Source organism: Rhinatrema bivittatum, chromosome 1 (assembly GCF_901001135.1).
Source record: "Rhinatrema bivittatum chromosome 1, aRhiBiv1.1, whole genome shotgun sequence".
NCBI lineage: Eukaryota > Metazoa > Chordata > Amphibia > Gymnophiona > Rhinatrematidae > Rhinatrema > Rhinatrema bivittatum.
In genome coordinates, this window is record NC_042615.1 from 480,636,414 (window position 1) to 480,662,577 (window position 26,164).

The 26,164-nt window shown below is 42.1% G+C and overlaps 1 protein-coding gene across 2 annotated transcripts in view; it reads left to right on the top strand.

Moving 5' to 3' along the window:
- The window catches only part of MLLT3 (MLLT3 super elongation complex subunit), a 476,339-nt gene that overhangs the window by 346,715 nt on the left and 103,460 nt on the right, over window positions 1–26,164 (top strand). For both annotated transcript variants that reach the window (XM_029606926.1, XM_029606935.1), the window contains one exon: window positions 4,981–5,574. In XM_029606926.1, the coding sequence (XP_029462786.1) occupies window positions 4,981–5,574 (594 nt within the window). The remainder of the gene's footprint in view (window positions 1–4,980; window positions 5,575–26,164) is intronic.

Here is a 26,164-nt window from a genome sequence, read left to right on the forward strand (position 1 = left end):
GGTGACGTGTGTATGTGTGAGAGAGACTGATCAGGGAGATGATTGTTATGTATGTGCTTGTGTGTGTGTGAGAGAAAGAGACTGGTTGGGGAGATGATTGGTGTGTGAGAGACAGAAACTGGTCCTGAGGGTTTGACTGGTGTGTGTGTGTGTGTGTGTGTGTGTGTGTGTCTGTGTGTGTGTGTGTGTGTGTGTGTGTGAGAGAGAGAGAGAGAAGAGACTGGTTGTGGTCCCTAAGGAAGAGGACTGTGAGGACAGCTTTAGCAGCTACTGCTGCTTCTGGTGTGGCCTGCAAGGGAAAGGAGTAGGAGAACTGCTGGAGAGGGTAAGTAAAGGTGGCTTTTTAAGTTCAATTTTCTTGATTGACTACCTTTTTAATTATTGGGTAGTATGTGATGTGTCTGCTGTTTGAAATATTTTATTAGTGTTTGGAGAATTTTAAATACATTTTATGAGTTTTTAATTGTTGGATATTATTCTGTCCATAGTTGTTGTGAAACATTTATTCTGCTTATTAGTACAGTTATACAGTTATTTCTGTGTTGGGATCTATAGCTGCTTGGCTAGTTCTGTTTTCCTAAGAGGAGGTGTATTGGTGTTTAGGGCCTGATTTAATATGTGTAGTGATTTAATATGTGTAGTGTTGCCTTTTCATAGGTAGGGTTGTTACTGTTTGAGTGCCTTCTATAATACAAGTATAACTGTGTGCGGATTAGTTTATGTGCGTTACTGCAGATCCTGGTAGTATGTTAGGTCAGTTCTGTGTATGTGACCGAGGTGAGGTATTTTACTGTATCAGTCTTATTTGTTGTATTTTCTCAAAAAGATACACATGCATATATTGGAAACATGCTAATGCTTACTGGAAAATGCCCGATTTAGCATATTCATGGCACTACTGCTCACAAGTTTGAAACTTAAGTTAACTGAACAGGCTACTTACAAAAAATATCAGGCACTATGGTGGAGCTGTGATTGCCTAATCCTTGACATCCAAAAATGGGTAGAAAGAGGACAGGAAAAGCAAAGAAGCCAAAATTCAAAGTGCAAAATGTTGCATGATACCTCATTATGATGAAACCTAATTTAATATCCTGTTTGGTGTCTTAAATGTTGATTTCCCTGGGAAACATCCTTTTGACTTGAATCCTGCATCGTTTACAGACTGGCTGTGTAAGGTGGCCCCTCCATCCGCTGGTTTCCCCTTTGAAACCATATTTGCAGCATGGTGCCTGCAAGTGACGTGAGCTTACCAAAGTGCAGTAATAGGAAGATTACCCATTATGTCACCCTTCCAGATCTTCACCAGCAATATCTGACAGTCTCTTTTTGCTGTAACTATCTCTCTCTCTCTCTCTCTATATATATATTCTGAAGTGTTGTACCTTGTTGGGGCACAAAGCAGCTACTTCCACGAAACCTTAACTCAAAGATCCACAAATTAAACCAAGCATATTATCTCATCTAAAATTTATGATGTGGCAGATCATGCTCATCCTGCAAAAGCTAATGAAATGTTGAGAGAGACCTCTTGCTTTTTCATGGGTAGATAGGGGCATGTTAAGTGCTCTTGCAGCTTGTATCAAGTATGGACAGACTTTAGATTCAAATTAAATACAATTTTTTTTTTAATAAATGTATTGGACTCTAGCAGAGGTGGAAAAGCTGATATCACATAGTAAGGAGGTGGGCACATTAGTGCATGCAATGGTCCAGTCCAAAAGCTGAAATGTGTAGATCAATAAGATTTGTGCTTCAGACTAATATCTCGAAAGCACATTTGCTATTTAAAGGTGTGATTGCCTATTTCTCAGTGAAGGAATATGGAGTTAGGGCTCTAAATGTAAGTAAAATCTAATGAGAGTTTTGGTATGGAAACTCTGAATAATATCAAAAATTGCTTTTCAGAATGTAGCACATTATCCCCTTATAAAACAGATATCCTTTGCTAAAAGGATGTTGTTGGAATCTTTGAATGAATCTACTTCACTTTATTTTGTGGCATTTATTTATTTATTTATTTATTTTTAACTTTTATATACCGACATTCTTGCATCAAATGCAAATCATACCGGTTTACAATGAAACAGAATAAGCAGGAAATATGATTCCTTAGTCTAATACAATGAACATTTATAACAAAACAATTGTTAACAAGGCAAAAAGCTAAAAAAACTTGAAAAAAAAGATTAATTAATTAATTCTCATAACACTACTAATCGGGAGAAAATCCTTCTTGGGACAGGGAAACACTTGCAGTAACTTGCTTTGAGCTGCCAGTGGTAAGGTGTGTGCTAAATCAAAATAAATAAATGCATAATTTCAGCTTACACAATTCTCCTCCTCCAGACTGAATCCCCAAAGCACCTTACAGTTTGATATGGTAGAACTGGCATATAGCCCGCACTTGAATAGAAAGGTTGGCAACCAGTTTGGTTCCTGGTTGATTGTTAAGACCCCTTTCAGAAAGGAGCAGTAACAACGTTGTTAAGCAATCGCAGTTGGGGAACGGGTGCATGGAAGCACGGGGGTGGGGGGTGGGGGGGTTGTGGCAGGAATTGAACCTGCGAGTCTCAGGATGTCCTCATGGCTCATAGTTGGGGCTTCTGTTTTTAGGGGTTTATAAATTGTAAATTTAGGTGTTTATTTTCCAGCTAATTAGGAGTTCTGTGGGGGTGCCAAAAATCGTTGTTTTCCCAGCACAGGTACTATTGTTGGGTACCTTTTCCAGCTGAATCAAATGCATGACATTTGTGCAGCTGAGGAGCTGGCAAGGAAAAGTTACAAAATCAAAAGGGGAGGATCCAGGATAAGGAGGGGCAGTGTTTTTCCAATGTTTATCTGATAAACAGCTGTTTTATTTCTTTTGCAACAGAGGTGTTTTATCAGGGTTAAAACCTAAAATCAGAAGCCCTACTCACAGTTCATGGCTATAGCCGCTGCACTATGCCTCTTCCTATTCTAAGTTTGAATATATGGGCTATTCTAGTCTTTAACTTAATGATCCATACTAATCAGAATTATATGCATTGACCCAATTTTACCAAGGACCCTTTGCCAGTGGTTTCATTAAGGAAAGCGTAGCATTTTTCATATTTTTTTTTTGTGTTTGATCACCTCGCCTTCTCTCTGGAAGAGCAGCTTCTCTCTCCCCATTCCATGATTGTTGCAGGCCTCACTAGGCTTCCCCTCCAGTCTACTCCTTAATCCCACCCCCCTCCCAGCAGTAGAATGGCAACACCTGCTGATTCTGCTGCGAGACTGCAAGGGCACCCTGTGGTACAGACTGAAGGTACCCACCGAGGAGCAAGCCACAAGGAAAGCCCTTCTCTTCTCTTTCTGCCGGTAAGAGGAAAAAATGGAATCCCGGCCGTCTTTTTAGGGAGTGGAGAAAGAAGCAACAGGTTGTGGGCACCCGGAGGAGAGGTGGAGGGGCGCCCTGGTCTCTTCTTCCCCCTCTTCGGCACTGGCATGTCCTGGAGCAGCAACTGAGGAGCCCCTGCTCTCACTCATTGCTCTCTCGACAGAGCATCAAGCTATTGGCCTGGGATTCTGGGCTTCATGGAGTGTCTGTGTTTGTTTATGGCCATTAATTCTGTTTTCTTTTTCACTGATCATGAGAGAGGATGGCATTGTTTTTGTTATGGTAGAGTAGGAGGAGTCGGTTATGGAAACCCTTCCTTCATGAGTGCCCAGTGAGAATGTTGCCTGTATCCAACAGTCAGCGGTTACAGTATAGGCTGCTAGAAAGTTGCAGATGTCCGCAGAGCTGTTGCAGGTGTCCGCAGAGCCTCCGCCAAAATCTGCAGCTTTTTAATGTACTTTTTATGTCATTCGTGGAAAGTATTCTATTGAAAAACATATTAAATTAACTCTTACTGCTTCTGTTTCAGGCTATTGGGCTCAACTCATGTTTTCATTCACTCACACATACAACCCTTTAATCCAGTTTTGAATGCTCATTCTTTCTGGACTCACTGCTGCTTGTGTCCACACTAGAAAAAAGAAATTATAGAGTTCCGTATTAGTCCCTTCTAGGAAGGCAGTTCTACATCTGGATTTAGATATTCCAGGAGTAACTGAAGTTGTATCTCACCCCATTATATGTTTGATATGCAGGTAAACATCAGATCTTGGTTTTGACTCTAAAGTGGGGTACATGACTAGGTACCCATCTGAGTGAGCAAGCATTCTTCTGTAATAACGAGAGTAAAATGATCTCTGTTTCATGTAAAGCAGACTTAAGAAACTGGGCACGTCAATCCAGTGCTCAGTGTACAATGAGTAAGAGGTCGCCTCCATTGAAATTGGAAGTTCCCACCAAATTTGCATTGGATTGATGGAATGTCTCCCTGTTCATGGGAGCAGTCTGATAACCCCCAGTTTCCTCTCTCATTAAAGTTACACATAAAAATAAAATTTTTGTATCCAGTCAGGATCAGATGATTTTTGATGCTGCATTTGAAAATCATTGAGCCAAACCACGTTTCTTTATTTTAACATTACTTATTTATCGTTGTGTTAAGGAGTTGTATTTGGAGAGACCAATGATATTATATAATATAAGACCTCCACAGGAAAATGGTCATAAAAATGTTAATTCAAATGTTTTCAAATTTTTCTTCAGTTTCTTGGGCCTGGTATGGCCCTGTTTTGTATGGGTTAGACCCAAGATGAGGTCAGAGATTAACCATAGTGAGGGAAAGGGGAGAAAATAATTGCAGCAAGTATTCCAGCGGTAGTAGTATTTTGATTTAGAGTTTTTTATTCTTACAAATTGTATGCAGCCCTGCATGCCTGGGTCCGGGCTGTTTCTCACAGCTGACGTTCTTGGTCTTCGGTGTTGAAGTGCTGCTTTAATTGGAGAGGCCAACTTAGTAGAACCTAAGATGTGTTGGGCATCCTCTGTCGTCCATTTTCTACACATGTTCAATATCTGTATACCTAAATTGTAATCTCCTGTTTGTGTGTTTCTTTCAGGACTCAAGTAAAAATGGCACCACAAACAGCAGCTGTTTATCAAAACCCCACCGATCAACAAAGGAGCACAAGGAAAAACCATCAAAAGACTCTAAAGAACATAAAAGTGCCTTCCATGAACCTTCCAGGGAACACAACAAATCTTCCAAAGAATCCTCCAAGAAGCCCAAAGAAAACAAGCCCCTTAAAGATGAAAAAATTATTCCGAAGATGGCCTTTAAGGAACCTAAACCTATGTCAAAAGAGCCAAAATCTGAAAATAACAACATACTTACTGTAACGACGGGACAGCAGCACGACAAGAAGGCTCTTAGCAAAAGGCCTCCCAATGTGGATTCTGAGGAACTTGCCGCCAAAAAAAGAAAGAAAAGTAGCTCTGAACCTTCAGTGAAAACCTTTTCTAGTGCTTCGGTTTTGATTCTTTCTTCTTCGTCTGACAAAAAGCAAGTAAAGGATAAATATCAATTTAAGCCGGGCAAAGTCAAAATTGAGAGTGAAGTGTTGGAGAAGAAGAAGCCTTCTTTACCACCGTTTGAAGATATTGTGGACCCCAATGATTCTGACGCAGAAGATAACATGTCTTCCAAATCCGAAGTGAGTTTAACCCCCATGTATGTTCTCTGTGGTTTTGGCACCTCCGTTTTGGTTTCCTCACTTTTGAATATCTAGGGAAGGTAAAAGTAGACATTCTTTCAATTAATTTAAAGACACCGTTTGTTGTTTATTTTTTTTTTTATTAGCAATGTTTCTTTCACTCTTTATTAGAAGTTAATCGTGAAATGGTTTGCAAGCTCTTTCTATATATGACTGCTTTCACTACTGTAGATCTAAGTGAAACAGGGTGCACTGGTGCATCAGCAGTAGGATTACAACTTGCAGCATTGAAGCATGACACATAGGAAGGAGATTGCTTTGCTAGCATAGGTCATGACCATAGTAAAATGTGAGCAACTTTAATTTGCAACTAAAAGTACAAGAAAAGATTTCGGGAGAAAATAGGACATATAGCAAGCAGGTCGACCAGCAGAGGTCTGGAGCCATGAAACCAGCGAAGTATTTTATGCTGTATAAGGGCAGTGGATAGTGACAGCTTCTGACCTGAGGTGTGTAGTGTTGTTGAAGAATTCAGTGAACTTTACATTTTGTTATGGGAAAATCAGGGCCAGGTTTTGACTTTCAGCTGGCTGAGTGGTTGGTTGGTTGGTTGATTGCATTACCTTCAACTGTAGAGTGTGCAAATGTTGAAACAGAAACTCTGCCAGCATTCACTGCCTGTTTACGTTTTGCTGTGTTCATGAAAATGACCTACCACAAATGCTGTTTCCAATTGCAGCAACGTAGAATATGTGAACTGCCATGTAGTAATTGTGACTATTGCAAAATTTTGGCATGAACAATTGTAGAAATATAAAAATTAAAGACATGTAACTGTTAAGAAAGCACAAGAACTATATAGAAATATTTGTTTTGTTTTTAATGTAATACACAAGAGCTGCTCTTCACTTTGGTCATCAAAGGAATTTTGCCGCAGCTTTCCATGTTTGTCCTCGGATAAAGAGGCTTTTCTCTTCTCATCATTACATCTGAAACCTGTTGGCAAATTGTTAGTCTTATGCCAGGGGTGGCCAACTCCGGTCCTGGAGAGCCACCAACAGGCCAGGTTTTAGGATATCCACAGTGAATATATGCATGAGAGAGATTTGCATATAAAATAGAGGCAGTGCATGCAAATCTCTCTCATGCATATATTCACTGTGGATATCCTAAAAACCTGACCTGTTGATGGCTCTCCAGGACCGGAGTTGGCCACCCCTGGCTTATGCAGTGGATATTGCGTTCTGGTTGATTTGTGAAATATTGGAGATATTTCTGCTGGTGTGTTTGGCTTTTGGTGTGCTGACATACAAGAGAAAGAAGCAGCTTGAAATTGTTCTTTAATAGCCTTTCGTTCTGTAGGTTTTCATAGAGTGCATTGCGTCAGTCGTTTTATTGGACATCAGTGTGAAGTAGCTTTGACCTGTGAGCAGGAACCTTCGGTTTCAGTTCTTATTTTTCTTCCAGGAATTTGTCAAATGAGTCATTTTTCCACTGATTTTTCTCTTGCTTTGGCTATTTATTTATTTATTTTTGTTTTATTTTATTTGCGTGCTTTTATATACCGAAGTTTGGCGCAGTCCTTCACTCCGGTTTAAGTTATAACAATGTAATACAGTAAACTATAACAGGCATATTGAGTATTTGAAACAACGTAATACGGTAAACTGTAACAGATAGTTTGGAACATTGGTAACAGATAAATATGATGGCACTATACCGTTTCGTATTGATAACATTTTCTACTTTACATCTTGAATGACAATGGTCTGTTGTAGCAGATAATTTAAACGCTATAGTAGATTATTTGGTTATAAGATAATGTTTTGTATTTGACAATTTTTTTTTTAAGTGCTAAAAAATGGGATGTGAGGTTATAGGGTAGGTAGGGAGAGGAGTGGGTGGAAGGGGGAGGTATGGGACAAAGGTGGTAGAATGATGGGGTATGAGTTATAATAAACACTGTTAAATTCCTGGGGGGAGGAGGGGGAAACCGAAGATGAGATACAAATCAATGAGATAGATGTCCTGCATTCAGGTGAGACAAACTGTTATTTAGGTTAGTTTTTTCAGAGCCATGTACCCTGGGGATTAGGCTGTCCGACAGTTGCCCTACTCTTTTTTTTTTTTTGGCGAAAGGTGTGCACGGGATCCCACAGCATGCCACTTTTAGCCAGAATGAGGGAGAGCATTCGCTGGGTGTCTGCTTTGGAGGAGATTGGAGCATAGTGCACCTGGACTGTATTTTCAAGTTCATGTGCGTTATTTTACTCAGACGCTTCATCCACTGAAAAGCAGATGAAAAAGTCTGCAGGGTACTTTGTATCTGTGGTGGTTTTCAGAGATGCAAGATCTCGCCCCATTCTGTGTTTAGACGATGTCCAGCCACAGTGTTTTAGCACAGTAGAATATCTTCATTCTCTCTTCTGTGCTGGCTCCCTTGTGCAGTGCTGTGAGCGTCGTGCTTCAGAAAAAATGCAATTAGGCACCTTGAAAGTCTAAGGCAGCACAGGCTGAGCACAGAGAGGATTCTTAGTGGTGGAAAATAGCGATAAAGTCGGAGATCCTGTAGGATCTGCGATATTGCGGTAGCTACGAAGACTGGGCGGACTAGGTGGGTTTAGCAGTCTTTCCCTGACATCAGTTTCTCTATTCCTGTGAAGAGCTTAACTCTTTTTCATGATTCTTAGTTTGTATGTTTAACTGGTACATGTGATCATCGTTGTGTTTCCAGTCTAATTACCATAAAAGTTCCATCTAGATGGAAGCAGTGCCATGAATATGTGAAAGGGGGCAGAATTTATGCTGGTGATATCAGAATTGTTTCATGTATATTCTATACCATGCTGTATCAGGCAGCCCACTGCATTTATATGAGGGATATAGTTGCCTTGGGGCCCCCTGCAGTAAAAGGTGCAAAATCTGGCTCTTGCCACAAAATGCTGGGAGATGGGAAAGGCCTGGGAGCAGCGCATGTGCGTATACACAGTCTTCTCCACACCCACCACTAGCTGGAAGGAAGAGGGAGGGGATTGGCTGTGCCTCAGACCACATCCCCCCCCCCCCCCTCCCCAAACCTCTGCTGTCCAGGGTCCAGCTGGTGCATGGAACCACGAGTCAGGCCCTGCACAACACAGGAGGAAGATGCGACCCAGCACATCTCTACTCACTGCCGCCTCCTGCTGGCCTGTCAGAATGGGGAGAGGTGGGCGCGGGGGGGGGGGGGGGTGGGTAAATGGAGGGAGCGTTAGGGAAGAGGTTGACAATATGAGTGGAGGAAAGAGAATTAGAATTGTGAGAGGATGGGGGATGGTGAGATTAGGGATAGAGGAAAGGTAGGTGGCTTGTGTGTGAGAGACATAGGGGTAGGAGGTGTGTGTGTGACAAAAGAGATCGAGGCAGGGGTAGAATTAGCTCTGGGTGATGTGTGTGTGTGTGTATATAAGGGGAGATCAGCACTAGGGTGTGGGTATGTGGAAGGAGGTCTGCACCAGATAGGGAAGGAGACAGGGAATCCCCCCTCCCTATCCTACTTCTTTCCCTTGTCATGGATCTAGACCTCCTTCCCTCTTCCTCCTTTTCCCTTCCCTTGTCCTGCCCTCTCCCCTGATCAAGTCCTTTCTCTCTTCTTCTCCCCCTCTCCTTCCCCATTCCTTTGTTTCCGTCCGCACACCAATCCTCCCTTTCCTGCACTGATCACTAAGAACTCTTTTCTTCCATCCCCAAAAAACCCTAAAACTAAAAAAAAATAAACAAAATAAATTGCCCAGATATATAAGCAAAGTTAGAAAACAGCTTTTAGTTTTTAATAAGGTAAGTTTTAATAAGGTAAGTGTGCAGCGATTTTTATGTGCATTTACCTAAAGAGGAACAAAATCCCACATGGAATCCAAACACCGGTCCTGTTGTGTCTCCTTCAGAGTTGTAACTGCCCCTCCAAGCAGGTTTCTTCATGCCATGACATTTATAGCAGGGGATTCAATCTCACACTGCCCACCCTCCTCCCTCCCTCCCTCCCCAGTCTACAGCAGTCTCACTCCCTCAACCCCCTCTCCTCTAGATTCAAAAGTCACATGGAGCCCACATGGAGCCTGTTGTAAAATGTAATGGGTGTGGGCTTGGCCCTCAGAAAGCCATGAATAAACAATTACAATATAGTAAACCTCCCATACCAAAAACAGCACTAACTGCCAGCACTCAAACTACAACCCTACCTATGAAAAGGCAACACTGAAAATATTACATCAGGCTCTAAAACACCAATATACCTCATTTTTAGAAAACAAAACAAGCCAGGTAACCTTAAGCATCTGTAATACCGTTACCCGAAGAGACAAAGCTGTCATATCAAAGCAACACTAACTCCCAGGACTCAAACAGCAATAACCCTATCCAGGAAAGAGCAGCACTGCAAATATTGTATCAGGCCCTAGAAGACCAATACACCTCCTATTGAAAATAGAACAAGACAGACTGCTGTAGACCCCTATACAGAAACTATACACTAGCAGAATCCCTCACCTCAATCACAGATATGGAACACAGACAGACCTTTATCAAAGGCGAAATAAGAGACCTATGTGAAAAAATAAAGAACTATAAAATGTCCATACAAGTAAAACCATACTAATAAAAAAATATATATATTTAAAACAACTGATGACTAGAACATCCAATAATTAAAACCTCCATAAAAATGTTATAAAATTTCCCAAAATACTAATATAATATTTCCAAACAGCAGACATAGCAAATAACATCCAATAATGAAACTAATAAGGATTTTAAAAATTTCCTGCACTTCATTCCTGGGATGTTTAGATTTCCAGCCACTCTAACATTGTTGTAGATTGGGGGAGGGAGAGCAGTACAAACTTTATCCTCACACACATACACACAGGCACATACACAAGCTCTCAACCACACACACACACCAGCTCTTACCCACCCAAACAAATACACACACAGGCAGTCACACATACACACACATCCCCATACACAGGCTCTTACCCAGCCACATACTTACCCAGGCTGTCACCACCACTTCCACACAGGCTCTCGTCCACCCACCCAGATAGTTATCCACACACATAAACACAGGCTTTCAACTTCCCACACCAACATCCAGGCAGTCACCCGCCCATACCCACATACAAGTAGTCACACATATATACAGCCCCCCACACATAGGCTCTTACCCATCCCCTCACACACTCAGGCTCTCACATACCCCCCTCTCTCTCTCACACACACACACACACACACACACACACACACATACAGAGGCTCTCAGCCCCCCGACACACAGTCTCTCTCTTTCACACATACCTAGCATTTCACACACCCACGTACACAGGCCCACACACACACACAAGCTCTCACCCCCCCCACCCCTCCCTCCCATAGCCTCTCAAAGTCCCCTACACACACACACACAAGCCTCTCAGTCACACCGAGGCTCTAACCCCTTACCCATATAGTCATCCACACACATCCACACAGGTTCTCACCCCCCTACACACAAATACAATCCCTCACATGTACATATACAAAGGCAGTCACCCAACCGCGTACACACACACACATAGACTCTCATCCCCATCACACAGGCTCTCACCCAGCCACACATGCCACTTCTTCTCTCTTTGGTCACCAGCGGGATGAGGTCAGCTGGTGGCCACTGCGTCCTTTCTCTCTCTCTTTAGCTGCCGTGGGACAGGCTCTGCAGCGGCCTGCCAAGTGGTGGGATGGGGCAGTAGCAGAAGTCACGTTTATCCAAACATCATTTTCTGCTGCCGCAGAGGAGTCTTGCGGTAAGTGCTGCAAGACTGGCCCCAAGGCAGCAGGAGATGACATTTGGATAACTACGACTCCTGCCTTAGGGGGTTTTGGTTGTGTAGAGAGGTGTGATACCACTGATTAGATCAGGCAAGAGTTTGGTTTATCCCTGCCCGATCCGATGAATAAAATTGCGGTGACACCACCCCATAGGGACGCCTATGGGCTGGGGATTTTCTGAATCCCTTGAAGGCCCTGACCGCACGCCACCGATGCAGGTGTAGTTATAAACCACGTAGGTTGCTTTCAGCATGCACAGTTTAAGCAAATTTTCAACAGGAAATAATCCACACATTTTCCCTTTTAACATTAACACCTCAAAATGCTTTCACTGAAAGAGGCCTATGTACTTGGCACCTGATATTTGTGCAGGGGACATAGGCAGGGGAGAAAGGAAGGACACGGTGTATGTCCATTTTAAAATCAAATGCATTCATAAGTCCTCCCTCGACTAAAACGTGCCCACAGGGACGCCTCCGTTTCCTATGACCAAATGTAAATGCGCTGAGGTGTTCTTTTGGCTGCATTTGAGGAGGCTATTTTCCACAGAAATAATTTTAATTCGGGCAAAACAACCTTGAAAATTCCCCTGTAAAAGCAAATTTGTGCCATTTCATATGCAGACATGTAGCCACGGAATTTCTGAAACTTTGCTGTAGAAGAATCGCAGTCTCGCTGCAGAATGTGTCCTGCGTGCTGCTGCAGGGAAGTGGGGGATGGGTGGATGTAGTAACACTTGGACGAGGTTTAGCGGTATTGATGTCACCTTAATCATGTTTGTATTTGTCAAGACAATAGAAAGACATAGGGCTTTGCTAACATCATCAGCTAACTATTCCTAACGTTTTACATTCCATCTGAATCTCTTGAAAACTGTGCACCACAGCCAGCAATGCTAGTCCCTCTCTGCAAGCTGTCAGAAAAGCAGCGCTGTGCCATGCTTGCCCAGTGAAAGGCCACTGGCTTATTTTCCGGTCCGTGTGTGTGTTTGCTCTTCCCTGCCATATTAAAGCCATGGTTAGTTTCCAGAAACCTGGTGGCGTACGTCAGCGGCTGGTCAGGAGCAAGTTTGTAGTCTGGGATAATTGCCGCTTGGCATATGTGCGCTGCGGCGGTGCCGTCATTGGTTACCATGACAGCAGGATGTAGAGCTGTGCTCCCTACATGCACTTTGTACCTTTCTTTTATTTATCACCATGCGTCATCTACTGTACAGGGAGGGGTTTGTTTGTTTTGAGGGGGAGGTTGGGGGTTTGTTGTTTTTCAAACAGACTTGAGTGCAATGATGCCATGAATGATTCTGTCTCGGAGCTGATCCGTTCTGATGCCCCCCTTCTTCTGGGATGGCTGCAGGACCCTGAGCATTGTCAGAATGGTCCCTAAGCATTGACATTCCGGGGCCAAGTTTTGAGTGACAGCAAAAACCTGGACCTGTCATAAAATCGATGAGGAGTAGAGGTTATCTGAATCAGACTGTGTGGTGCTTTTGTGTAAATGTGTTGCTGTATGCTTGAACTCTTACAATTGGCTCTCTTGCCGTTCTTTTTACTGTTGGATTTCCTGGTGGGAATGAGGCTTCGACATGGCGCCCTCCTGCAAGCCTTCCCAGGCAACATCAGTGCATCCAACCCCCACAGTGCAGGAGCTCCTGGTTTGCAACATGTGCACCAGCGTCTATTGCTCTGTTCCCAGCTTTTGCTCTGCCTGTCCCTGCTAGCTCCCAGGTTGCAGCTTTTGTTGCCTAACTGTGCTTTATGGCACTGAAACATTAACTATTAAAGTTTTCCTTTGTCTCTGATTCTTGGTTGAGAGTATGTCTGCTTTTATTGACTACCTTAATTCTGAGCAAGTATCTCTCATATTACTTTGGATCTCACTTTTTCTACCTGTAGGATGTAGCATATGTACCACATGGGTACGCAGCAAGGTGAAAATATAATTAAAAATGTAGCCGAAAAGTATAGAGGAAGTGACTTTGAAAGAGATGCAGCAACATTTTATTTGCATTGCTGTACATTTCGATAATTCTCAATTTTGATCAGCTTTGTTGAAATACATAACAGGCATTGCTGATTTTAATATAGTAACTGCAAAATATAAATCTGTTGCAGGTAGGAGAAGCTCCCTTTAGTAAGTGAAGAGAAAAAGTATAAAAAAATATTCCTGAGATCCCCTAAATTGCTTAGAAAAACTAAAAAAAAAAAAAAAATCTGTTCAAGCTTTGTCAACTTCCTGGTGTAGTGTTGATGGGCAGGAATCTTCAAGTCATGCACAGATTTTGTATTGAATCAAGGTCAGGGTTCAGACTGGGGCACTCAAGGATAATTACCTTTGTGTTCCTTAGCCACTTTAGTGTAGCTTTGGCCGTGGTCATTGTCATGCTGAAAGGTGAACTTATGCCCCAGTTTCAGCTTTCTTGCAGAGGGCGGCAGGTTTTCCTCAAGGTCATTTCTCTTCTGTTCTTCATTCATTGCCTCTTCTCTTCTGACAAGTGCCCCAGTCCCTGCCGATGAGAAACTTCTCCATAATACTGTACTGCCACCACCATGCTTCACAGGAGGCATGGTGTTCTCTGGTTCATGTGCTGTTTTCAGCAAACGTAACACTTTGCATTTAGGCCACAAAAAGACCAGAAAGCATTTTGTCACATAGCTACAATATCTTCTGAGTGTTCCTTTGCAAACTTCAAATGAGATTCAAGGTGGGCTTTCTTGATTAATGGCTTCCTTCTTGCTACCTTAACCTACAGGCCAGATTAGAGGCGTGCTTGCGATATTGTTGCACATGCACACTTTTACCAGTTTTGAAGATAGAAGCCTGTCATTCCTTCAAAGTTGCCATTGGCCTCTTGGTTGCCTTCATGACCTGTCTCCTTCTTGCTTGGTCATGCAGTTTGGATGATCCTGATCTAGGCAGGGTCTTGGTAGTGCCATATACCTTTGACATCTTAATAATCATCTTAACTATGTTCTGAGGGATATTCAAGGACTTTGCAATAATTCTAAACTATCCACACATCTGTGCTTTTCCACAACTTTGTGGAAAAGAGTTCTTCTGCCAGCTTCTTGGTGCTCATGGTTGGTACTCATGGTTGGCTTTGAAATGCACTGCCAGCAGAGAAAATCAAGAGGCACTGCTGAATTTATCCAGTCACCATCTGAATTGGTACAGTTTAATACAGGTGGTGCAAATCACTTGGTGTGTGATTTTGAAGATGATTGATTATGCCAGAGCTTTAAGAATTTAGGATTGCTATGGAAGTACAAGGTGGGGGAGGGGGGTTGGACAGTTATTCTACAGAATAACTTGAGTTTATTTTGCATATACCTTGACAGAATGAACCTTATTCGTAAACCTGGGTTAAGTTTATTCCATTTGATAACACCACCTTTCTTCCAATCAAGAACCAAGAAAGTGTACAATATAAAGTTGGAGTAAAAAAAATCATGTTCATATAATTTAAAACAAGGCTAAAATAAAACTACATAAAAATACAATAAATACAATTTAAAAAAAAAGGAAAATAGCATTTCAAAATGGGGCAAACCAATAAAAGTCATGACTACAATAAATGCTTAAACAAAACAAAAAAAAAAAGCCAAAAGCAAGAATAATATTCCTAAATAGGGAAACCTAATAAAGTGATGAAGGAAATGTTATACTTCAAAGGCCTTACAGAAGAGTGGTGTTCTTAGGGAATGTTGGGAATTCTCAACCTCTCAAAGTTACTGCTAATGCTCTTCTTGGTACTTGCATTGTGCCCAAGAGAGCTGCCTTCTGGAGTTTATAGGATATAATATGTATGGGCAATATATCAAGATGCTCTTGGAAATTCTTAATAATTTATTTTTATTTATTTATTTTCACAATTTATATCCTGCTCTATCCGCAGTTCTAGGCAGATAACACATACGCAGGAAATTTAAATCGTGCACGCAAAATTTAAAATACAGCCATCGGGCAGATGTGTGCTCCTAATTTTTAGCGCTTACATGAGCAAGCGCAGTTCACATATCTTCCTAAGGACTTTGTGAACTTTAATGCGCACAGATAAGTGGATTTTAAAACATGCTCATGAGAAGGTTTTTCAGCCCCCCCCCCCCCCCCCAGTTTACCCAGACCCCTCACCCGTCATTTTAGGCCTAAAACGAGATTTATACAGACTTACACCTCATCAAGAGCAGAAGTAAATAGGCACGGCTAACAACCTGCTGCACACTGCGACCACTGGTTTTAAAATACAGATTTATGCATGTAAATGTTGGCCCCGCCCCAGAATGCCCCTAACACGCTCTGACTCCACCTCTTTTTTTTGTTTTGCTTGTTGGGTTCCATGAGCATATACACACCTATGTGGGTCGTTTTAAAATTCGAGTTGCTCATACTTGGTCCAGATGCTCGCATATAAAATTCACCCCCCTAGATATTTATATACACTTTCTTGTTCTATTTATTTATTTATTTTATTTTTAGATTTTTATATACCGATGTTCCTGTATTAAAATTTTTATATTGCAATCTTCAGAAAGGGAGATGTTTTCAGTTTTGCTTAATTTTCCTCTAAGGAAGGTTTTCAATAGTTCTGCTAAATGAGCATCACAAGAATCTACAAATAGTAGGTGAGATGCCATTGGTAGGGGATTGGTAGCTCTAGGATTAAGACTAATTCCATAACCCAAGGAGTCAATTAGAGTACTCAGTGGATTTAGTGCCAGACAAAACAAAAGTAGTGGATCTTAATGTTAGGAAAGACAAATTGTCCATCCTAAGTACATAAGATTTGCCAGTATCCTGTACCAACAATGGTCAATCCAGGTCACAAGTACTTGGCAAGATCTCAAAAGTTATTCCACACTGCTTATCCTAGGAATAATTAGCGGATTTCCCCTTAATAATGGTTTAGGGACTTTTCCTCCAGGAATTTGTCCAAACCTTTTTATAAACCCAGCTACACTAACAGCTATCACCACATCCTCTGGCAACGAATTCCAGAGCCTTATGTGTTGAGTAAAAAAATATTTTCTCCTATTTGTTTTAAATGTACTACTTAGTAACTTCATTGCATGTCCCCTAGTCCGTATTTTTTGAAAGAGTAAGCAACTGATTGTTTACTCGTTCCATTCCACTCATTATTTTATAGACTTCTATCATATCTCCCCTCAGCCATCTCTTCTCCAAGCTTAAGAACTATAACCTTGGTAGCCTTTTTTCAAAAGGGAATTGTTCCATCCCTTTTATCATGTTGGTCACCCTTCTCTGTATATTTTCAATTTCTGCTTTATCTTTTTTGAGTTTACATTTCAGATGGCACTTTCATGGTGAGCTTCATGTACTCGATCAGGGCAGGGTTCATTTTGTACATTTCAAGGCACATTATTATTCAAGAGTGTGAGATGCTATCAAAAGCTTTCTTACAGCCATCCATGCTGTTCTGAGGTTTTGACTGTTTATACAGCTGGTTATAATGGTTTTATTCAGCATCAAGTGGTATTTGATTCCATATGCTTCTCTTTTGTTACCTTTCTGTTCTTTTGCAAGATGATGTTAGAGTTGATATGGTATTTGCCTCTATTGCAGTGACTATAGCCAAGCAAGTGATTGGTTGATTAGTTTTTAGGGACGCTATTTGGATATTCCTTTGGAAGGAGGAGTGTTCTTGCTATTAGCCGTTGTGGAGTTAATTCTGGCTGATCAATAGGTTTCGGCAGTTAGCCAGGTGGTGATGGCGAGAAAGGTTAAATATCTGAGCCAAAGTTGGGCATGCCATCAATCAAGACGCTTCCAGTTTGGGTCTCTTTTTACTCTGACTTCTAGCTCAGTTGTAACTTCAGACCATTCCATAGTTTTGATGTTTGCCTTTTCTACAGTCTCCTATAAGCTGGGCAGCCATTTTGTTTCTCTTTTGTACTCTACAGGATCTTCATATACATTTCTCCAAAACTGTTCTGCTTCTTCTATGACTGGTGGCATTTTAACAGCACTTGTTTTTCCCCAGTTTCCAATAGAATTGGGGAAAAATATATTTCTATCTTATTTATTTATTTATTTATTATTTTACAAAATCTGTTTTATTGTGATAATGGCAGAAAATGAACACACAGTAGAAATACATATATAATTATATTGAAAAAAGGAGGAAACAAGATTCAATGTTTAGGTAGAACAAGAACCTTTCCCACCATATCAGTTTCCAGCTATCATCCCCATCTACTTCATTTTCTAAAGAATTGTGGAATATATTTTTTATTTGGCATTTGTGGAGTAGGATGTATGGATTCATGGAACAAACATCATGCATACTGTGCCACACATCCTGCTCCACAACTGCCAGAGTATAAGGCAACAAAAGGTGAACATTTTGGAAGGAGATGTGTTTCTAAGGCCACTGTAGTTACATAGTTAATTAGGTTGAAAGAATAGGGGAGCAGTGTAAAAGTGAGGGCCACATTGAGAAATACCATTCATTCAGCACATAATCAGCATGTGCATTTCCTTGTCATGCAACACAAACAGGAGATGGTGTCCAAAGCATAGAATTAAAAGTAAAACACAGCGCACACACAGGCCCAAGATAGAAACAACATACATTATTTATAGTATATAAAACATAGGCTTGTGTCATACACACTCAGCCACAACAGAGCATCTGCCACCCAAGCAAGCTAGACAGATACTGTGAACATGTGACACGTGCCACCACACAGAAGCATCCATGCTTCCCATTGAGAGATATGAGAAGAATAATACTCACTGGGTGGCTATTATCCACCAGGCACAGTTGGTGCCTCTAAACCTCATATTCCTGTCAGACCTCTATTTACAATTGAGGCACCCTCCCAGCTACCAGGAGGGCCTACAATCTGGCTGATAGCTGGCAGGGAGATACCTGCGCCAGTCACTGGATCAGTTGTAGAATATTGCTGAGTTTTCGATTCAGTTTGCAAAACTCAAGACAGACAATTCTATTCATGTCGAGATATATATATATATATAGTACAAGGTCATAACAAAGTTTAAAAAAAGTTACCATTCACTCTCACAATGGCAGCACACTCTGGATGCATCAAAAAATGTGTGGAGACAGTGAACCTTAGCTGCATGATGAGGTAGTGTATAAAATACTTTTAGCTGGCAGGAGGATTCGCCCGAGGTAGTCGCTGGTGTCCAAGAAGACCAGCTGAAGGAAAGCTGGCAGTGTGGCAGCAAGGATGGCTGCAGAGTGACGGACATTTTGTCATTTAGGCAATGAACATGAACACATGCTTTATTTTATAGCAGCTGGTGCCACCATAAGGGTGACATCTCTGAGCTTTTAATAGAACCATGTTTGTGCTTCCTTGGTGAAATATGCCCTCTGCTCTTTTCCTTTTTTAAAAAAAAAAAATCTAAACTTTGTATTTTGTAGTGTTTAAAAATTTTTTATTTTTTTTTAAATCATATTTTACAGGAAAATATTACAGAATTAGGAAAGAAAAAAAATAGAAGAAATCTCTAATCAATAGTTAAACATGTAATATCATCCAACAGAGGGTAGAAATCAAATCTGTTAAGAAGGAAAAAAAATCTAAGCAACCAGAAAGAAAATATAGTTAATACAATAACCATTCTATTTCATAATAGGACTAAACAGTACTCAGTCACCAGTGGTAACCTGGTCCTGTGTAACAATGACAGGAGGCCAAAGCTTTGCCTCGCAAAATTGCATCTAGAGGATCTGGGAAGTAAACAGCCTCTGTTTCTATCAAAAATGTACAAAGTTGGGAGACATAGCCAGACAAAGCATAAAACATAATCTGCCAAATATTTTCAAAAGAGACAGTCCCTGGTAGTTTAGCTGTTAGACCTACAAGGCCATGTTGTAGATGCACTAAGAGTGAGGGCTGGGGGAGGTGATGAGAACAGCTTGGGGAGCGCTGACCTGCAGTTTCCTTCACAGCTTCAGCCCCCTCCTCTCCAGCAGTTCCTTCCAGGTATTGGCAGTCTCGGTGGAATGTGCATTTCATCAAAACTTATCAGGGGAATCCTCTCCTGGTGCAGTGAAGACCACCGCCGACAGGTCTAAATTCTCCATTGCTGCCTTCTGTGGTGTGCTGACTCGGCGTCCACTTTGGGAAGCTGAAAGCGGTGAGATGGCCACATGCAAAAACTGGAGGAAGCTTTGGCAAGGTTGGTGAATTCTGTCCACCGTGACTAAACGATGACTTTGAGCTCAAGAGCAACTCCACCGGTGTTCATTCAGTGGCTGTGTCAGCAGGCTGGAGAATGGAAGGAGCAGCCAACAAAGGCATCCATGGATTCGACTATGGGGTTTGGAGTTGTGAAAAGGCAGACGCACACATGCCAATGTGCACCCGTGTGCCGCTTTGAAAGTTACCGTCCCAGCGAGTAGATGATAGATTCGGGACCCTATTTTCAAATTGTATTCCCCAAATCCAGGCCAGTGCCGAAAATGTTTACTCCAGTTATACCCCTTGTTAAATGTAAACCGATCCGATATGGTTATTTACTATGAAGGTCGGTATATAAAACTGTTAAATAAATAAATAAATAAATAAATAAATAAATAAATAAATATTGTTGCAAAATTAGGGGTTAAAAAAATTAAGCAAATGCCAATATTTTGTAAAAAGGAATAAAGCAGTTTTCCTTTATTTTTGTCTTGTTTTGTAAAGTATGTGCATTGGCCAGCTTCTTTTAGGTGATTGATTGCACCACGTGTGGATCTGTGTACCATGAAATGAAGTTTGTTTATTGAGTTACCCCGTAAGGCTTTTAATGATGGCTTTCCTTCTTCCCTTTGCCAAGTAGTCCTTGAAATCTTGTTTGCATTTAGGCATGATTGATCTCTTCTGTCTGTCTTGTTATCACGTTAAGCACTTGGAGATTTTGAACAGAACGAAACAATGCCAGAATATGACCTTTAAATGCTGATGTATTTGAAAGCATTCGCATGATTGTTTTAGAAGCTTTCCTGGAGATGTCGCATCCAAATTATTGTGGGGCATGTGAAAACACTGTGCATGAGACACAGTGCTTATAAAACAGAAGGAATAAAAACAGCAAAAAGGATCCTTTCTATAAAAGCATTGATTGGCTTTTTGTGGCATTTCTTGTATGCATGATTTTATCAGCCTTGGGCCTCATGCTTCATAATTTCCTCATGATTGATTGGGCGAGCTAATAAAACTCGCCCGCCTGTTTCTCAATGCTATAACTGACTGTATGTTTTAGACTAAGTAATCTAGTTTGCTTTAATGGTTCATCTTAGTATAACCCTGAGCTTAGTGTTTCCCAACCAATCTGTTGTACTATGCTTTTGAGCCTTCAGACCGGACCTGGTGTGCCACAGAAGTCACCGCTGCATGATGCTCAGATCCAGACCAGCATCTGGGCTCAGCTGTCAGTAACCCTAAGCAACAAAAAGTCACCAGTGATGAGACTCAAACATGCAGGAGCTCATTTCAGAGAACAGGTGTAATCCTGCAAGCCTCTTCTTCCTAGCTGCAGCATGAGCCCTGGGGCGTAGCAGAAAGGGCACGGATAGCTAGGCCCCACTCTGCTCGTACTGCACTCTTCATCCCACTCATGAGCTTCCTCCTTTGAGTCTTTCCAGCCTCTCTCATCCCCAGGCTGAGATGGGGAGCGCGTGCACTGAGCACTGGACATGACTCATTCCAAACGTTGGGAGCAGCAACGGGGGAGGAGCTAGGCAGCCAAGGTAACTAACCGAGCTGACTACCCACATCACACTGACGTCTCCCTTCTCCTTCACTTGAATACAGAGGGAACCGGACCCATTGTGAGGAGTTCATGTCTTTCTCTGACCCCCTTTCTGCTTTTGTTTTAAAGTTTGGAAAACAGACTGTTGAGGCTTTCACTGCTTCCCTGGCTCTTCCTTTGACCATATGAGCCCTCTCCATGTCACACTGTTGGTATGCCTTGGGAAGTACTGCTCTGTGAGTCATTAGGCCAGTCACACTTGATACCAGGGCTAAGTCAGATTCACACATAAAAAAAAAAAAATTCCCTGTCTGCAAACCCAATCTAAGAATTCTTCGTAGGTCGGGAGGCAATTATCCAAGACCCCGCGGGTTTGTGCCTTTCCATCCTCCAAGTGTACAAAAAGAGCCAGAGGGACAGCTGAATGGTATTCTTGCACAAAAGCCTTTGCTCAATAGGAATGATCTAACGCATGATAAACTTTCTCCTTGGGAAATTCATAATCCAGAAATAAGCGCTTCAAGCAGTAACTGTGTGATCTTTCTTCTCTGTTCCTGGGGTCCCCACTGTTCCCTCTTGAAATTAGGGACTCTCCCAGATATTCTGTCTGGTAACTCTGGACTGTCAGGACACTGCACAGAGATGCTGCCTTTAATTCAGAGCTTGGGTACTTGAGTTTTACTGATGCTTTGGTTGGGACCTTACCTTTACTTCCACTTCTCTCTTTGTTGTACCGGTTATGGGTATCTGCTGTGAGCAGGCATCTGGAGGGTGCCATTTCTCCTCTCTTTCTCAGCATCCCATGGAATCCTCTCTTTCTTTGAGATTTTGCCCTGTGGGCACTCTCTCTCTCTCTGGCCGAGAGAACTGGAAGGGAAATAAATTCCCGAACCAAAAAGGGGAAAGGAAGGGTGGAAAATGTCTTTCAACTGAAGTTCCAAAAGGAAGAATCTTCTCCAACCTCAAAAGATAAATCATTCAGAAAGCCCCCTCTGATCTTTAAAAATCCAGGTCTCACTGAATGGGGTCCAGATTCCCTCCAGGAAAAGGGAAACTGAAAAGAATCACTCCTCAGAGATCTCGAACTCCTCTAGTGATCTCTGTCTAACGTAGACATAGGGAACAAGCATTGCATATGGGAAGGGGGAGGGTCTACTGTGGCATGGATAGGATGCTCCTTTCTTCTTATCTAAACGCACAGCCCATTTGCAAGGTCACACCTTTGTAGGGATCCCAGTGGGGGCCTTATGTCAGCCATGTAATTACAGCATCAGCATTGGAGGTGCAGTGTGCCTATAAACCATGCACATCCTTGTCATGTGTTCCAGCATTGCATCTAGTTTTCAAAAACATCTATGTGCAGGCAGTATTATTTGTTTCATCTGTAACAGCTAGTATACAGATGTTGAAAAAGCTATACGAAAGCTTAATAGTGTGACTGTTGACCTTAAATATGGGTAGATCAGTTTAGAGGCCTTGAAAAAACTGCCTCTGGGAGACCACAGGACAATGGGCCGGATTTTAACAGCTCTGCGCGCGTAAATCGCCTTACGCGCGCCGGGCCTGTTTTCAAAAGGCCCGGCGACGCGCGAAAAGCCCTGGGACGCGTCTAAAACCCGGGGCTTTACTAAAGGGGTGAGGTGGGGGCGGGGCCAGTGACCTTCGACACAGCTGTATTGGAGGATCGTGTGCCGGCAGGCGCAAATGGTTTGTTAAGACTTTGTGGGGGGGGGGGAAGGTTAGGGGAAGGGGTGGGAAGGTTAGGTTAGGGGGAAGGGAACAGGGGAAGCCCGTGGGCATTGGCACGCGCAAGGGGCACTAGTGTGCGCCCCCTTGCACACGCGCCGACCCCCGATTTTATAACGCCCGCGCGCAGGTTTGAAAATTCGCCCCAATGTGTATAATACATTGTGTAACATCTAATCCATCTTTTGGTGGCTACCAGATGTAGTTTTGCCAGAGCTTGGAAATCTCCATTTACAGCCACTTTCAAACCTTGGCTCGGTTAGGTCTGGGAGGTGTCTGTATAATTTTAGCATCATGGGCACGTTTGACAGTAGCAGAATGGAAGTATAGATTTATATCTCTCAGACAGACAGTGTCATGCAGCCATTGGCTTCATAGCTTGCACGGCACCTGGCATTGGAGAAGTGTTGGCTGAAGGACTTGCCAAAGGGACAGGCTGAGATGACCCCCCCCCCCCCCATGGTTCTCCCTCCCTGTCTTATTTCTGCCCATGTGACCACTGTCCGTCAGGGCAGAGCCTGCCATGCGATCCAGCAGCAAACAGGCAGGACCTCTGCTCCTCGCCCTCCACGCCGCTCAAGGGGGCCAGCCCTAGCCCAGGAACTGAATTCGGGTCTCCCGCGTGGCAGCTTGCCGAACTGCCACCGGGCCGACTCCCATCCTGCATTTTTTAACTCCCACCTTAAATGGAATAACACTTTAAGTGTTTACAGCGTGATCAAACTCCAGCTATACTTGAAACCTCAGTCAGCAACCCTCGAATGCTAAGCCAGCCTAGCTTTTGCATGTCTCGCTCCTCATCCCCTGGCCACGTCCCCTCTCTCGCCCCCTCCCCCCCCCCCCCCCCCATCAGCTGATCAATACCCTCCCAGCAAAGGCGTTTAGAGGTACAGCCCTGCTGAATAGACCTGGCAGAAAAGGTTGTACTGTGCGCTCACAGTCTCCATGGCAGTTGTACCGCCTCCTTCCTTTTTAAACAGGAAATCTGTTGGATGGGGAAAGGGTGAAGATGGGGCCGCCATGCTTAGTGTAACCTCCCTGCAGGCTCTGTTCTGCACTCCTCATATTTCAAGAATACCGCTCGGCTTGCAAGCTTGCGGACTGTATTCTTGAGGTTTTGTAATCGAGATTTCATAAACATTTTTGCAATATTTTCTAACTTGCCTATCTCTTTTTCTGTATTTTCCCCAGTGAATTGCTAAGATGAAACAATATTGCAGTTACATCACTTCTCTTACCCATTTTGCTCCATGCTGTTGTAACCCAGGGTTTTCTAAAATTTTAAATAATTGTGCTGCTGCCTCTGCTGTTATTGCAAGGTGATAAATACAGGAATTATGGCTATTAGAGTTTAGCAGAATGTGCTGAAGCTGCGATATGAAAAACTGTCACGTTCTTGCTTTGTTTGGCCTCCACATTAACATTTCCCAAGCTGCATAAATGGTTGACTTCCTGGAGATGCTCAGCCCATGGGATTTTTTTCTCTCATGTGGCAAAAAATGTTTGGGCCATTTTGACTTTGTATTTGTTTCTCTCTTAAAGAGGTTTAATCCTGTGCATAATTTCTGCACACCTCTATTTCTGTTCACAGCGATGTACTCTGCTCACAAAGCAGTACAGTGTCCCTAAAACAGCTAAATCCAAAAAGACAAAAAAAAAATAAATCAACAAACAATCCCAAAAACCAAATGATATATTGAAACATTTAAATCCAATTTAATAAATCTTTATTATATATAAATGTACCCACTGCTTACATAGATCATCATATGTTAACTATAAAACATATAAGGAACTACACCTCACACTCACAAATATCACACAACTACCATGCCACAGTCATTACTCACACAAAAGACCTTCCATCTATACCCATTCAATGAAAATAAAAAAAAAAAACCCCAAAACTTTTCATGTTTCACTTGTTAGAGCTTCTTCAGGGGAAACACGTATACTTTCTTAAAAATCAACCTAATTTTTCAAAGAATCTGTGAAAGTAGAAAATTGCATCACAATAACCACAGAATCTTCAACAAACAGAAATGAAAATAACAAAACAAAAAAATAAAAGCGTAACTTCTCCCACTATTAATATGGGTGCCCCAGGATTCAAGAAATAAAATTCACATTTCCTATATTTCCATAGCTGTAGATTTGTGAATAGCATGTTCAATACCTAAAATAGCTAAGGCACATCCTAGTGAAGAGCATCATGCACTTGAAGAGAGCAGAGCACCTTAAATCCAAATAATAAGTGCCCCCCATGTGTTAAAAATGAAACCGAGAAATCAAGTACAGCTGTTTATGGAGTACTTTAGTATTTCTGGTCTGTAGATTTTTTTTTTCCAGATAATAGAACGTGGGCCGAAGGCTATGATTTGTACCGAGTTGTGCACCTCCTCTGTGAACGTCAGATTATTGACCCCAGTGTCACTAAGGAAAATATATAACTCTTTTAGAAAAAAAACAAAAAAAACCCCAGAAGCTCCAACACAGCTTATACCTTTGCCTCCACTGGATCTTTAGGACTTCCCAGTGTGGCAAGTTCACAGTCGTCTCGTTCTCAGGTAGCAATGTCCGAGGCATCCGCAGCCTTACTGATTGCCCTGATCACAAACGACATGAGCCCTTCATAGAGTTTATTTTGCCTGAAGGCTTTGTATTCACTTCACTGACTTTGGGGAATATAATTTGCTCCAAGAGGTGCACCTGTATATCTCAATATTCAGTTCTGTAATAACCTTCACCAGGATGCGCCTTTTGCTTTGTGTGACAAGTCAGCTGTTCTGGGTTTTGGATTTATTTACTGTTGCATGAATATTTTTGTGCTTTTTTTTTTTTTTCTTAGCTGGTATTTGTGTTTCTTGTCACGTTCCCTGTGGCTGTAATTATATTTCTGTTTAGAATGTATTGCTGTAGTAAACCTTAGAACAGTGACGAGCAGTCACATCTGTAGCCCAAGATGTCTTGGTTTAATTTAAGAAAGCTGATACAGAAAAAGGAGCAGTAATTGTGCAGCACTGTAACAGTTTTAAATAAGCAAGCAGATACATTGGGGAAAGAATTTAAAGAGCATAGAGGTTCAGCTATTAATACCTGCAAGAAAATAAAGCAAGCCAAATAAACGTTAGACAGATGTTAGTGTAATCTCCCTTGCTCTGGCCCCTTTACTCTCTACCCCTCCAGCCCCCGCAAAATAAATTGCTTGTAATTTTCTCCTTTGACCATGCAAAGTGCCTGAAGGAAGACTAGCCTGTTATTTTTTGTGAAGAGTATTAGAATAAAG